The sequence below is a fragment of the Xiphophorus maculatus genome, chromosome 21 (assembly GCF_002775205.1).
Source record: "Xiphophorus maculatus strain JP 163 A chromosome 21, X_maculatus-5.0-male, whole genome shotgun sequence".
In the NCBI taxonomy this organism is placed as follows: domain Eukaryota; kingdom Metazoa; phylum Chordata; class Actinopteri; order Cyprinodontiformes; family Poeciliidae; genus Xiphophorus; species Xiphophorus maculatus.
This window is the reverse complement of record NC_036463.1, coordinates 8,357,600-8,374,417: the sequence shown is the minus strand read 5'-3', so window position 1 is coordinate 8,374,417 and position 16,818 is coordinate 8,357,600. Positions and strand designations below refer to the sequence as shown.

Here is a 16,818-nt window from a genome sequence, read left to right as displayed (position 1 = left end):
TTATCCACCATCTCAACCACATGGGGACCATCTCATGCAGGCTGTCTGCATGTCTAAATGTGAGAATTAGAAAAATATTGTTGCAAAGAAAATTATTTAGTTTTCAGTTTCCATATCAAACTGGCAGAGCAATTAAATAATTACCATTTTCTTAATATTGCATTTTTAATCTAGAGGAAAGCCCTTGCACATTAGGGTAAATCATTACTTGATTTTTAATCACAGAGTAAGTTTGTGGTCATTACGACTCAAATTTGGAATCTCAGGGAGTATTTTGTGGATTAAATATCAACCACACAAACATTAAATAAGATTTAAAGGTCATTCCCTCCTTATTTAAAAACAAAAGTAGTAATAATTGAATATCATATGAAAACTGAGGAATATTGTTTTAAAAATATCTACTATTTTGGATGTAGGTTCTAAACCAAACAGACTACTAAGCTAGTTCTAGCCGTGCGCCATCAGTGGCTATCAGCATCATTGCTGCTGCCTCCAGATGCTGAAGGAGGCAGGAAGGGCAGCAACTGTTTAGGAACAATTATGTTTGAGGTGTCAGCATGTGCTACAACATGCCGGACTTTATATCCCAAACTGAGAGTTGTGAGAGTCTGAAAACATGCCCTCTACATATGGTTTCAGGGTGGTTTGAATCTATACAGATCAGCCTGTTAGTGCAGGACCACATCAACCATGACTTCATTCCTCATGTCTTTCTTTCTGTATTTCTTCCAGCTGTCAGAAGATCTTTAGGAACCAGTGTTGCCATAATTATCTTGCAAACGTAATCCGACCATCAGGGTGTGAATGGATGAATGACTGAATACAAGTTTAAATCATTTACTATTTCAAAAGGTTTGGAAATAGTTACACATCCTTTTGCCACTTCATCTCCCATAAATTTAAATTTGAAAAATTGAATTAAGTATCTTTTTTCTAAAACCAAAAAATGAAAATAGTCTTGGTAGTCGTAAAAATTAACAGCACTATAATATTTTTAAGGTTACTGTTGCTGTTGTAGCTTTAGCCAACGTGTATATAGTAGGACAGAGGGTATACTGTATTTGGCTCTTCAGACTTAAATCCAACTGAGTATCTGTGAGAATCTCTTTCCACAAAGGAAAATTGATTTTCACAGTTTCTTTCAGCTATACTTCTGACTGAACTTGTGAAAAATATGAGAAAATGTGCCTGATTTCTTTCTAAAGACACCATATGTCCTACTTGCACATGTATCCTGCAGGAAAAGCAATGCCTTTCTATCAAATTGTGAGCCAACTTCCATGTAATCTATAATAGAGTAGATATTGCTTAGCTTATTGACTGATGTCCCCTCCTCCCCACTCTGACATTTGCTTATCCTCGTGAGCATCTCCCAGTATTGACGTTTGCTCTATCTGGACATCTTCCTAAGCTGTTCTGTCATTTGTCACCTCTTAAATAAAAACCAAGGAGGTGTGGGAGCTGACAGTGATAAGGCTTAATGACACAAACCACTGTGGTGGTTTCACACAAACTCAGAAGAAAGAATTCACAGTATGGCTTAATTTCCTGCTCGGTACCTGTAATGGATTCATAGAGCAATTTTACCCAGCATATTTCCATCCATGCCATTAATAAGCAGAATAAAGAAGAACCTCTCTACAAACCATGGCATGAATTCACTCATAACTGCAGTCAATTTAGAGGAAATTTATTGAAAGCGGGCTTTTGGTTTAACACCTTTTAAACTAATGTATTTGGAGAGCGCACTCCACATGCTCTCCTGTCAAAAGCTACCATTTTCTCCCAACTTAGCCTTAACTCTCCACTTCTTGGATGCAAACTGGTGAGGTCAACACATGCACATTAGAGCTCATAAAACATCCTCTAAGTGGCCTTTCAGGATTTCTACTTTGCTAACTCACTTTTTGAAGAGCAATAAACACAGCGCTTCTTTAAATACGAATCTCACAAAATCCAGCTGGGAGCAGATTTTCTCATGAGGTGGAAGACAAACTCTTCCTTTCTTCCCCTCCCTCTCTTCTATTCATCCCTCCCTCAGACTGTCTCCTGCAGAGAGGCTATTATTGCAGCTAATTATCTACAAATAGGCCCAATATGACAAACACAGAACCAAGCTAGTGCTGGCTAAAAACGCAGGAATCATTCTGTGATGAAATAAAAGAAATGGGGACAGACAAAGACCAGAACAAAAAGTCATACATTAAAAGAAATATTTTTTTAAAAAAGAGGCAAAATCTGGGATAATTATGAGGAACATGACAGAGACACAATGTGGTATGAGATGAGAGAAATTGAGGGACCAAAAAAGATATAAGAGGGAGGCAGATGGGCGACGAAAAGCAGCACAGAGAGAGGACTAACATGGGGAAATGATCTTGTCTTTGCAGTGTGTGACGGTTGTTGCTATTGGCAACTGTCCTGCAGTGCACGGGCCACATCCACTTAGCTCCCAGCGTGCTTCAGGATCAGGATAGCTCAGGGGTCTAAGGCTGTCTGGCTCATTTACATAAAGAAACTCATTTACCAGGCAAGCATGGAGGGCTATGACGCATCAATGGGGGCTTGATTAGATCTTTACCTTTGATACATATGAATATTTATCATGGCTGAATAACATTTGCTCTCCTTTCATCTGGATCATCCAGAGAGTACTCCTCCACCTCCTCTTAATTTTTTTTCCAATGAATATGTCAGCGAAGCATCGGGGATCATGACAAGTGACAGTACTCAAGATAATCCGGTCATTGTTGCAAGAGATCAACACTCTCTTTAGGTTTTACAAACTGCATCAGGCTTCTGCCTTGTTGTTTATATTTACTCCGGGGATAACAGCTCCAAGAAACTTAAAGGAAATCAATTAGGGGGACAGCAGTCATGGAGGCTCCTTCAAAAAAATGTGTGTGTGAAATAGACCACTGCAGGTGTGAGAAGTTGAAACCGCAAACATGGCATCCACTTTTTTAGCAGCCGTTTCAATAAGTTGCACTTACATCACTCACTCCGGCCTCCACTATCTTCAGGCCTGTCTCCTTCTCCAGCTGCTGCTTTTCTTGGACTGCAAGGGGAGACAAAAGCAGAGGAGATTTGATGTGACAAAGTCGCAGATTTTTTCAGTTCCCGAGGCAGAACAAGGAATCAGTGAAACTGAGAATGATGCGATGGATGGATCAGTCTGGGTCAGATGTCAAACTGGTGAAAGTTAAGAGTAAAATGAATCAGCTATTAAATGCTTGAACAATTAACTTCTAATTACCAAAGAAATCTGACAATATAATATCAAAAACCCTTTATGGCGATGCAGGTACAGGCAGCAGACTGTACCAAACCTGCATCCACTGGCACCCCATTATAGAAACATTGCACCCTTGACATTGTTTAACTAAATTTAGCTTTAAGCTCTTTAAATTGGCTTAATATTTAGCATATCTTGCTTGCATTACTTCACGTTCAAACTCAGAACCTCTCACATCCCTATGCTACCATGTTGAGAGCCACCCTCCCCCCACTTGACAACCTGGCACCCGTATGTGCACGGATTTCAATTTTCATAATTAGTTTGTTAAATCAATAAGTGGGTCTTATCACAGGACACGTAACAGCTAGCTGTGCAGCAGTTTTAAAAATAGCTTGTACATTTTCAGAAACAAGGCGAGATTTGTTTTACCCCTGCCTCCAGAAAGTGGACTAACAAAAAGCACCAAGTTAATAGGTGTGGAGAAAGTTCAGCCTTTCTTGACAACAATTTAAGAGAAGTTATCTCAATTTATACACCCCCGGTTGTGGATAATTATGGAAACTATTTATTTTATCTACTCCTACCCTGACGTTGTACATGCACTGTGTCCTATAAGCACCACTCTGGCTTGCAAGTTAAAAAGTGCACATCAAAATGCACCTTTTATTATGCACAAGTATCCATTCTTTCTGAAGATTACCAGAAAGCAGAAGAAGTACTTGTACATTCACAACACACAATAACTTGAGCTCCTGCCTTTGTTCTTGCAGTAATTAATACATCACCCGAGTTTGATCCTCCGATCTTGTGATCTAATCAAATATGGCATGCTATTTTCAATGCTTTGTTCACAAAGGACATTTTCATGCAAATCAAACTGAAGTGAGGCGATGTTAAATATCCATCACTCAAGATCACACAGTTTTGCCGACTTTTTCCTTCCACGCTGTCCTCAACATCCCCTGTTCACTTTGATGGAAACATTTATATTAGAAAACAAAAATCAAAGGAGGCCCTAATAGATTAAGCCAAATTATAGAGGCAAAGCGGAAAATGCAGCATCATTTAATTGAGTTTGTTAGCATGTGAATGTGGCTGCTAATTTGGAAAAGGAAAAAACGGAGAAAGAGAGCAGGTCCTTTAAATCCCATCTCCCCAGATGAAGGCTATGCAAATGACCCTGAAGAGCTGAACCCAACCTCACACTCCAAATTCAGCAATGGGTCTGTTTAATTAGTATTTTAATCTATCCCAATGATTGCACTCAGTCCACAATGTATGCAGAATTCTATCTAATTAAGGATGCTACTTTTAGGGTAATCATCCATCTCTTTCTCCCTTCCTCCATCACCTTTTTTCTTTCTGCTTATTAAGGATCCTGCAAACATTGATCATCCTATCATCCCATCAACATGGCAGGCGAGGAGACATCTTCTATTTTAGGTGTCTTCCAAGGCTTTCTGGAGGGATGGCAAAAGTGGACAAAAAGAGATCTTACTTAAGGGGCTGGAAAGGTTAAACGTAGATCCGAATGAATTCAAATCAAAAATATTTCATTACTGAAGACACCTCTGACTGAAAACAGAGTCTGATGAAAAGGATAGTCAGGAATGTCCATGATGTTCTTGAATTTATGAAGAATCCTTATTTGACCAATGATCTACAGCAGTCCCCAGAACAGAACCAGTCTTCTTTATCACCTTGACAGATATCCCTGGTTATTTTATCAGCTAACAACAGAGCAACAGAATGAAGAAGAAAGAGAATTTGAGTGTTTTTGAATGGAAGAAAGTTGAGAACAGCTCAACACATATAATTTAAGACAAGTTTTAATGTGAAAGTACACATGCCGTTAAATGCAAATGGAGAAAGCTGTTAAAATGCCAACAATTCCTGAAGACAAAGTAAACTAAACAAGAAGCTCTAAGCTGGCACCATTTTTGCCTTTGGACCAAGACCAACAAGTCAAACCGGTGAAGCAAGACTTAATTTCTCAAACCATGACATGTAGATGGGTAGAGATTGCAAAAATATGAAACATGTAAAAAAGCTGCAGCAATTATATGAAGGGTTTGATGCTGTAACGGCACTAAAATCTTTACCTTAGTTTATTAAAGAGGGCATAAGTTTTGAGGTGCCATTTTTTTTATTTAAATATAGTTTAAATAATAATTACCAGGTATTTTGTTAACCTTTAATTATCTGTCAGACACAACTTCTAAATTGGCCAGTTATGAATAACTTAGATCTTTACAGGATATGTAAAAAAACACTTTTGATGTAATTAAAGTTAGATTTTAACTGTGTGCAAAACATTAATAACAGTATCTTCGGCATGAAATCCCTCCCTGAGCTCGTTAGTGCCCCCTCTTAGAGGGGCAATAGGACACCATGGGCATGTGGAGGAAGAAATTTGCATCATGGATGTGCAGTCAACAAATCTGATCCAATCTTGTCAGTGTGGACCGAGATTTCCCAGAGGAATGTTGCTGACAGCTTGCAGAATCCATGCCACAAAGAATTAAGGCAAACTTGATATCAACAAGGTGTATCTAATAAAATGGCCAGTGAGCTTACATTTGATGCGTAGAGGTGAATAAAAGAAAAAGATGGGGTGTTTTTTGCCATTTTGAGAGAATTAATCTCACTCAGTTTCCACTCCTGTAGCCATATTGACTCTCTGCAGGTACCTCCAGTACCTGTTTAGGAGGGGGTAATGAGCGAGGTAATTGGGCCCAGCTGGGTGAGGGTGCAGGTGGTGGAGGAAGGCCAAGATGCTTAAAGGTCAAACATAGTTTTGGTCCTAATGAGGACCCCTCTAGAGTCCCAACACATCATGAGTCAAACTAGAAAAGATTAGCCAGGAATCAACAGATATACGCGTTGAAGCGGCAGCCGGCATGGTGGCTCAGGCTTGACAGACAAGCTGACATTAACCGTCTTATTGTGAGACTAAAAAAAGCCTGAAGGCCTGAAGGTTAGCAAAGAATCAAAGCTAAAAAGTCTCCAATCAACCTGAGTGAAAGTACTGTCCCAAAACAGCCACTTTAAATGTAAATACAATGTAGTTCCAAGCTCATTAGCTGGTGACTCAGTTGATCTGGGCGAGTCTTACAATCCAGCCAGACGAATGCTTGTCTTCTCACCGGCTGGACAGATAACAGCCTTGGGCGTCTCTTTTTGGTCACCTCTTCTATTAACCTCCCTCTGGAGCTCACTCACTTTCTCTTTTCGCACATGCGGGCACAGATTTTGCAGGTTTCAAATTAGCGACCAAATACCCCTGACAGGCTGTGGAAAAGAGATGTCAGGTCTCATTTCAAAGAGACTCCTTCAGCCTTTTTAATAGGAATTGTCTGACTCTATCGAGGCTGATTTCTAAAGTGAAGATCTGATCACTGCTGCTCGTTTGATAATTTTCTGAATCAAACTGAGCCAAATCATCTGATGTTCTGCAGGCAAAGAAAGAGACTAAATTTAAAGAAATTTAAAGACAGGATTTTTTCCCTGTCTTTTGCTTACTATTTGCATAAGCTTTAGCAAAAATCAAACACAAAGGCAACAGATTTTAGCTGCAGGTATCCATCCAAAACTTGAATCATGCAGAGAGAAGACACATTTTTCAGCAGTTTTTTTTTTTTTTTTGCTAACTTAGAAAGAAAATTCATCTCCATTCAAAATTTTCTTGACCCATTTTATGATACATCTTTTTTTGAAAACCCATAACATTAAACCAGAAGCATATGAATGTTTGGATATAGCGATCTGACCTGTTGCGGTCATAAAGGAGCTAAGCTGAAATTTCTTGATCAGTCCATTAATTTTCAAGATTTCATAATAAAGAGTATCGCTGAACTGAGCTTTTCCCATGGCATCACCAGAATCTGCCTCAGAGGTAGGATGAGGAGTTTATGGGAGAGCAGGTGTTCTTCATCTGCTTCAAAAGGAAACAGCTAAGGTTGCTCCAACCAGGGTGCTTCCTGTACAAATCCCTTTGGAAGTTTACCAGGCAAGTCCCACTGGGAGGAGATCCTGGGAAGACTCAGACTGAGCCGGAGAGTGTCACTTATGAGAGGGATAGTGTGGCTCTCCTTTCCATTTATTTTCCTGCAAACCGACAATAGATATGAGCAAGATGATGGATGGTTTGATCAGTAAATCAGATTTTGTTTTGTGGTGTATGGGCATTTCAAGGTGGAAAAGGTTTGTATCTCAAATAACTAGCACTTTAAACAGGGGTTTGAATACTCTTTATATCCATTACAGTATAGAATTTTCTGAAAATAATAGTTTAAACTAGAAAATTTCGGAAGAAATTTAGCCGGGGCCTGCCAAGGCGTGCCCGTCGGTTTGGGCCCGGCGTTGTCACGCTACAAATTGGCATCGATGCTAAAGAACGCTGCAACGTAATCAATAGCATGCTGAGAATCACAAGAACGTTAAGTAAGGTGGACGTGCACCATTCAGTATGATTTAAAATGTTGTCAAGGCTTTTATTTTGGAAGTTTTGTTAAACTTCATTTCAAAGGGCCAAACTAATCCCATGCGTAATAGTCCTTGGGTTAAAATAGTTATATAATGCTCAAAACACAAGTAGTTGATGTAAAAATATTAAAGGCTTTTATTTTGAAATGTTTGTTAAGCTTCATTTCAAAGCGCCAAACTAATCCTATGTTTATCAGTGCTTTGGATGAAAAAGTCAAATAAAGCCAAAAAGAGCAATTACGTCATGTAAAAATATTCAAGGCTTTTATTTTGAAATTTTCAGTATGCTTCATTTCAAAGGGCCAAACTAATACCATGTGTAACAGTGCTTTGGATGAAAAAGTCAAATAAAGCCAAAAAGAGCAATTACGTCATGTAAAAATATGCAAGGCTTTTATTTTGAAATTTGCAGGATGCTTCATTTCAAAGGGCCAAACTAATACCATGTGTAACAGTGCTTTGGATGAAAAAGTCAAATAAAGCCAAAAAGAGCAATTACATGATGTAAAAATATTCAAGGCTTTTATTTTGAAATTTTTGTTAAGCTTCATTTCAAAGGGCCAAACTAATCCCATGAATAACAGTCATTGGATAAAATCAGTTATATAATGCTCAAAACACAAGTAGTTGATGTAAAAATATTAAAGGCTTTTATTTTGGAATTTTTGTTAAACTTCATTTCAAAGGGCCAAACTAATCCCATGTATAACAGTCATTGGGTTAAATCAGTTATATATTGCCCAACAGAGCAAATATCTGATTTAAAAATATTCAAGGCTTTTATTTTGAAATTATTATTATGCTTAATTTTAAAGTTCCAAACTAATCCCATGTGTAACAGTTACTGAGTTAAATCAGTTACATACAGCCCATACCAGCAAGTAGTTCTAAAGGCCAGTTCAGTCCTGATCTGTTTCAACTGAGGTCCACTATAGATAGAACTACAGTGATGCGTATTTGTAGTCCTAATCAGCAGCCAATAGCCTCTTGAGTTCCGTTGCTATGGTAAATAAGTTTCACACCAAGGTGTGAACTGTTAGTGAAAGAGCCTGAGACAGCCTAGAAAATCCTGTCGCATGACTTTGCTCTGAAGCACCGTGACAGAAAACCGTACGGTCTAGATAAATTTCGAAAACATTTTACCGGAGCAGACATGTGTATCAATGTGAGGACCGATTTTGATACCAATTGTGCGATATTTGTGGGCGTGATGGCGATTTCAAAATTATTTTGGGCTCAAAAAATCTCTTCATTTCTCACTCTAGCCGAGATCTAAAGGCCCTGGCTCTCACTCTAATTTTCGGAAAAATGAGAAACTTTGGGTCGCTTAGAGACAAATTGTGGACAAACCGTAACTGGTATCGACGAGCCGTCTTCACTTTCGAAGAGATCACAGACGTATCTACAAAATGAAATTTGAATGGTATTTCTACGTGAATTCGTGACGACACAGAAAATCCTCAAAAATAGGGTATTTCTAGGATTTTTCCCATTGACTTATAATGGTGTTTTTTTCGTAGTTTTTTGCGAATTATGTCGCCACGTTAACCCCAAATCCCACCAAAAGTAATAGCTCCAATGGCGTGAATTTTCTGCACGTTTTGATACCTCATTTGTAGGTGTGCACCCAGCGGTATGAGCCGCATTAACGGTTACGGATGAAAAATAAAGAATTGGGAGAATAGCACTAGAAAAACAAAATTTCTGAAGAAATTTAGCCGGGGCCTGCCAAGGCGCACCCGTCGGGCTTGGGCCCGGCGTCGTCACGCCACAAATTGGCGTCGACGCTAAAGAACGCCGCAACGTAATCAGTGGCACGTGGAGAACCACAAGAACGTTAAGCGAGGCGGACGTGCACCATTCAGTACGATTTAAAATGTTGTCAAGGCTTTTATTTTGGAAGTTTTGTTAAACTTCATTTCAAAGGGCCAAACTAATCCCATGCGTAATAGTCCTTGGGTTAAAATAGTTATATAATGCTCAAAACACAAGTAGCTGATGTGAAAATATTCAAGGCTTTTATTTTGAAATTTTCAGTATGCTCCATTTTAAAGTTCCGAACTAATCCCATGTGTAACAGTGCTTTGGATGAAAAAGTCATATACGGCCAAAAAAAGCAATTACGTCATGTAAAATATTCAAGGCTTTTATTTTGAAATTTTCAGTATGCTTAATTTGAAAGTTCCAAACTAATCCCATGTGTAACAGTGCTTTGGATGAAAAAGTCACATAAAGCCAAAAACAGCAATTACCTGATGTAAAAATATTCAAGGCTTTTATTTTGAAATTATTATTATGCTCCATTTTAAAGTTCCGAACTAATCCCATGTGTAACATTGCTTTGGATGAAAAAGTCATATACGGCCAAAAAGAGCAATTACGTCATGTAAAATATTCAAGGCTTTTATTTTGAAATTTTCAGTATGCTTAATTTTAAAGTTCCAAAATAATCCCATGTGTAACAGTTACTGAGTTAAATCAGTTATATACAGCCCATAGCAGCGGGTAGTTCTAAAGGCCAGTTCTCAGTCCTGATCTGTTTCAACTGAGGATAGATAGAACTACAGCAATGCGTATTTGTAGTCCAAATCAGCAGCCAACAGCCTCTTGAGTTCCGTTGCCATGGTAAATAATGGTCTCAGCAGGTGTGAGCTGTGAGTCATACATGCTCAAACACACAATTGTGTGTTTGAGCCAACACGGTTTACTGAAAAAAAGCATTGGAAATAAATCCTTCTTGTTCGGGAACCGTAATACATATTCGAAAAGCGTTTCGAGCGTATGAGAGGTCAATGTGTCTTCTGCGATAGTCCCGAGATTCATATCTGTACCTCACTCAGAGCATTTACAGTGATGAGAGAAATAAATGTTGTGCCCAGATCTGAAATTCTATTCAAATACATAGGAGAGAGCCTCAGACAGCCTCAGAAAATCCTGTCGCATGACTTTGCTCTGAAGCACCGTGACAGAAAACCGTACGGTCTAGATAAATTTCGAAAACATTTTACCGGAGCAGACAGGCGTATCAATGTCAGGACCGATTTTGATACAAATCGTGCGATATTTGTGGGCGTGATGGCGATTTCAAAAATGATTTGGGTTGAAAAAGTTGTCTTGATCTCTCACTCTAATCAGCAAGAGAAGCACTCTAACTTTAGGAAAAATGAGAAACTTTGGGTCGCTTAGAGGCAAATTGTGGACAAACCGTAACTGGTATCGACGAGCCGTCTTCACTTTCGAAGAGATCACAGACGTATCTACAAAATGAAATTTGAATGGCATTTCTAGGTGAATTTGTGACGACACAGCAAATCCTCAAAAATAGGGTATTTCTAGGATTTTTCCCATTGACTTATAATGGGGTTTTTTTCGTAGTTTTTTGCGAATTATGTCGCCACGTTAAGCCCAAATCCCACCAAAAGTAATAGCTGGAAGGGCGTGAATTTTCTGCACGTTTTGATACCTCATTTGTAGGTGTGCACCCAGCGGTATGAGCCGCATTAACGGTTACGGAAGAAAAATGGAGAATAGCAATAGGTTCCTGCCATTGCTTTGCATGGCAGGCCCCAATTATGCATGAGAGTTGAACATTGTAATAAACTTTTGTCTCTGGGATTTATACTAAAAATCCTTAACGACCATAAAGTATAAACATAAAATTAACTCTGGGATGGCTAATAACAAAGCCTAATGAGAATAATAGAAACTTTATAAATTCTTCTGATTAAAGGCTGTGATCAGATCTTTGGGGGATAAAAAAAAACATTAGTTTATTCTTCAGCTTTTAAAAGTTCTGAATATGTTGCCTATAATGGCTGCCACCAGTGACCTGCTTAAATTAATTCTCATAACCACATTTGCTACATCAAAAAAGACAGCTAACTTCTGAATTATTTCACTTGCAGTTTTTTAGTCACTTCTACTGATAATTACTTATAATATATGTGTGGTGCACACTGAATCAGCTTTAATCATCAACACAACTATACGATGAAGAACAGAGATGTGCATGTAGACTTATTCTAAAGAGGAAAAAGATCATTTCAATCAACTATCTAAAGGATGATGAAACATGCTGCTGCCTTTTTTGACACTGATTAAAGAAATGTGGATAAAACAAGCAAGCAAAAATTAAAGCTGGATTTTTCTGTGACCTTTAAACATCTCCGCAGGATATGCACTTACCAAAATGCATCAAGCGGTGAGATATAATTTGATTAAATTGCTGCTTTTCTCTGCCATATGCTGAAAACTGAAGCACTCTTCATTATGGATTCTAACTGCAAATCACGAATGATTATCATGAAGCCATCAGAGCTTAAAACCATGAATATATATATTCATTTTTCCTGATATATGACAGTGTTGTTATTGTTAGAGGCAATATAAATTCAGCATGAGGAGACAAATCACCCTCTGTGGGCTGTAAATATTTAGCATTTCAACATGGCACAGCAAATAGTAAAGTCACATGAGTTTTATGTTACTTCTTTGGCCAAATAGGGGTATATAGTTGACAAAATGCATATTTTACATGCTCTGATTGATCTGTTAATATTGAATAACATCCCCATCCGTTCCATCCATCCAGGCCTTCTCTGTCGTGTTCCTTAGGACGTCCATATTCACCACTTCCATCACTCTATCCATCACTCCAACCAAACAAAATGAAAGTGTTTATTGCGGAGGAGGGCTGACGCTCACGCCTCTCCACAGCCGTTAGCCTTATCAGCAGGAAATCGCTCCAATATTAAAGTTGCCATTCCGCCCCCCCCCCCTGCATATGATGGGTGTCTCTACCTATCAGAGGTAGAGACTGAGGTGAGGAGGAAGTGGAGGAAAGGAGAGGATGCACCTGATCCCTCCCCTCCCCCTGCACCCCACCACGACTGATAAGATGAATGACGGCCCATTTTTTCCAGTCAAAATCCTGGGAGAGAAACACAAAAACGCAACAATACAGAGAACCACAGCGCCAACTTCAGAGCAGACGCACATTCATTACATGCATGGCAGAAAACATACGTGACTCCTCTACACCCGACATCAGCACTCAGATGCTTATCAAAATGTAAAAAGCTGCACAAGCATCGTTGCTGCTTCTATTACGCTTTTTCTTTGGCCCAATATAGCTAAGTATACGAGATAAGAGTGGCAAAAGACTTCAATAAAAGTCAAAATTTTCTATCTTGATACACATGTTCGCATGTTATTCTCAGATGCTACCTTTCATATTATGTATAAAATAAGTTGCCAATGCCAATGGTGAGCATTTTAAACCAGAAACTGCCACAAAAGCCTTGAAAAATGCTGGGATCCACGCAGCCCCATGCATACTAAACATAAGAATTAACTAGAGGTGTTCCCATTAGTTTCCACGCACTATACAACAACCAACTGCACCACTAAAGGTGGTGCAGTTAAGGCACCACCTTGGATGTAGATTTTCTTGTCAGAAACGGTGACCATAAACCTAGGTAACATAATTTACACATCATTAGCTGTTCACTGACCAAGGCAAGCTGAGAAGTACAGATAATTTTAAAGCGAAGAGCTGCTGAAAGACTCCAGATAGAGGTGGAGTGAATTTGAAGATTGAGATAAATTAAATATAAAAGAAACATTACCCAGTATCTAAATGCACAACAAAAGAACTTTAAATGAATCTTATAAACAAAGAGAAGTTTCAGGGGCATCATTAATACCTGATGAGAAACCTAAAGTTGTTTCTATAATCTGTAGACTGATCGAGCTATAGCTAATTAAATATGCTAAACCTTAATTAAATCAAAGGACGTATCTGGCACATCATGCAAATGAGGAAAAAAAGAGGAAAATTGTTGTAGCTAGAGATGAATGTTATAAACTCATCTTAAAGCTTTTATTATTTAATCAAAGCCTTGATTAATCCTCTAGTTTATTGTAGTAAGACTGCAAAAATGGCAATCAAAACTTTTCAGAACAAAGACTGTTTTTACACAACTAAATAAAAAAAGAGTACAAGGAAAATGAAAAAGGATTAATTCCGGGTAAAAATAATCCCTGTCTTAATAGAACTTGAATACCACTTTGATAATAGGTTCATTTTTTAAGGAATGTACCAAACAACCAAAATCCTTACTGCGTGTTTGGTCCAACATCTGAAAAAAGTGGCTGACTAAAATATAAGGCATTGTTAGCTGTTATTTGAAGGAAACTACTCATAAAATAGCCTAGAACAAACATCAGTTACACATGCACAACATCTGAAAGTCATGTCTATATAAACTGAGAAAAATCTAAAAAATATTCACACAATTTTTAGATCTTTTACTGCACACTTGAAGTTTTTGTAGGAATTTTTAGTAAATAAGTTTATCTTTGGTGTTTTTCATACATTCAGAAACACAGCAATTTGTGTCACTGTGAAAGGGTGTTGATTTCTAACAATCTGTTTTATAACTAGTTTCTTAGAGTCACGTTTTAATGAGTAGACACAGCACTTGTTCACTCCTTGTGTTTGAAATGTATGCTTAAGTAATTTGTGGTCCAGATTTTAGCAACCAAACAATCCAACAAACTGAACAAAACAAGAGTCCTAAAAAAATGTGCCAGATGAAAGCCAAAGTCAAAAGATAATCTTCACCTAAGATCACTTTAAGGGTTCATTGAAAAATGTAGGTTTTTGTGATAAAAATATAAAGAAATCTATTTATTAAAGAATTAGACGACAAATAAAACCAAGACACAAAGTTGTAAAAATAGATATATGAAAGCAACAGACCCTAAAATCCAAGATGAATACATGGGAAAACATGCAAAGGCAGATGTATAATCTTAAAAATTTCTACCTACTTCTCAAATCACAATTAAAAAATAGTTGCACATCAGACAGATTCAAACTCATTACTTTTATCCTTCCAAACTTTTCATACACTTGACATTACCTTTTAATGAATATAAATCTAATGCATTGTTGCTTGCTTACTATCTTATACTGAAAAGCAAAGAAAGAAAACCAGACATGATTTATAAAACAAGGTAAAGGCCAAAAAATAAACTTCAGCATTTCCATGTCACTGAGCTGTTGCCAACTACAAGATTATAACATTTGAATGCAAAATAGAGAAAGCTGTTTTTGCCATACTTTAAGATTTATGGTAAAGAGATGATTTTTTTTAAATCCTCCCTTTTGACATCCTAGTCTTCATCAATAATGTAAAAGATCCTTTACATTTAGCTACTTAAAAAGGACTGGGTAGTGGGTTTATCAGTTTTAGGTTGTTCTATCTAGAGTCATGCAACCCTTGATTTGAATTAACATTTCATGAATGAATAATAACCTGATTAAACTTGGCCAGGTTTTGGTTAATTTGAAGTTAAAAAGCTTCAGAAATTAAGTCATATAATTTTAACTCCTTACCTATGGAAGTTTCACCTTCTTAAGAATATGAATATTTGTTAATTCCCTAAGTTTTGCACTCTTAACCACTATCAATAATTTTAGAAGTTACTTTATATCACACTTTAATCTTTCAATGAATCTGACATAAATGTATTATTGGACAAAGACAGTTGATACAAAAAGCAGTTTTAGAATAATTTCTTTAATTAAGTTTAAAACAAATAAAATGAAATAAAAAAGTGCAAACAATTACAAACATAATGCAAATCATGACTCAACTCTGGTTGCCAATTTATTTGTTCAACTTTAGCCATTTAAAATCAAGATAACTGTTAAAGAGCATCTGTCTGACAACATGCCAAAAGAACCAAAAAAGGAAACAGATCATTCTCTAATTTAAAGAAATTAAATTAGATGCAAAAGAAAGTAGTTATTTGGATCCATCAGTATGAAAAGTGTTGTAAAGGCATTTATAAATCTTTGCATTGTCAGCAAACTCCCATGAGAACCATTATCAACAAATGGGGAAAGTGTGAAAAAGTCTGTAACACTTCCAGGAGTCCCAGCCTACCAAAATTACTTAAGGAGTGCGTTGACAACTCCATCAGAAAGCCACACAATATCCCAAAACAAAGTATTGCAAGTCTCACTTGCCTCAGTTAAGATTAGTGCTTAAAATGAAACACTAACCTTAGCAAAAAAAGAACATTATATCTACAGTCAATCATGGATAACTTCTCACCATTGATAGAACCTTGAATTTTGCTCTCCATGAGAAAATCCTAAGGTTTAGTTGTCAGTACATGACCCCTTAGTTAAGCAGTGGGACAGTGATCACCTGACCAGCTTTCTGCTACTGTCTTATAAAAAGACATACTCTTCTGTAATCTATTGAAAGTTTAATCTGGTGTCTATTGGGAACACATACAACTTTGTTGAAGTGCAAAGAGTGAGAGTGGCCTCAGTAAAATTGCATGCTTCCTTGCTAGTGCCTTCATTTCCCGGTCTTGGTGCTGAAGCGCACCGTATTATGTGCATTGGTGTTTTGGCAGGTAAGAATACTTTCTTTTGGAGTTAGTGATACAGCTGATAGCATGACTTCTAGAACCTTAAGCACAACATAGCTAAAGTTGCAACAAATGACAACTTATATCTATTTTGAATGCCTCTGTTTAAAAAGTGTCAGAATTGTATTGAGTGGTCAAAAACATCTTGTAGGTTACATATTTAATAAACAACAGAAAATGAACCTATTGACATTTCAGAAACTCAAAGGAGCAAATGCCTACTTCCTTAAATTAATGGAGGACTTTTCAAGTATTAACCATTTAGAAAGTGTTAAAGGTTGATACATTTTTTTGTCAGTCAACTAATGTTAATTCATATCAGTTGGAGAAGTGTCTGCCCCTTTAATTACTCTCTCTTCTTAAATACTAGCTTATAAAAAGTATCATTTGCAAGTCTAATAAGATGAAAAATAGTTTAATAAACAGTAACAGTCACTTGAATCCCCTTGTAGGCCATATGGAGTTACACTGAGCCAAATATCTCTGTCGCAAATAAAACAAGTCTCTCCCAGTAAACCAAACATCATGACATCATTAGGCTCAAATATCCAATAAGAAGTGCCAATCAAAAAGCCCCATGCCTGTCACATGGTTCAGACATGCTGTTAACAGCAGGGGTCCTGGCTGGCTCGCTGTTTATT

General features: G+C 37.4%; 1 protein-coding gene across 1 annotated transcript in view; it reads right to left on the bottom strand.

The window, feature by feature from the left end:
• Nucleotides 1-16,818, bottom strand: part of ptprn2 (protein tyrosine phosphatase, receptor type N2) — a 147,087-nt gene that overhangs the window by 58,969 nt on the left and 71,300 nt on the right. The window contains exon 11 of the mRNA XM_005798577.2: nt 2,997-3,061. Coding sequence (XP_005798634.1) covers nt 2,997-3,061 — 65 coding nt within the window. The remainder of the gene's footprint in view (nt 1-2,996; nt 3,062-16,818) is intronic.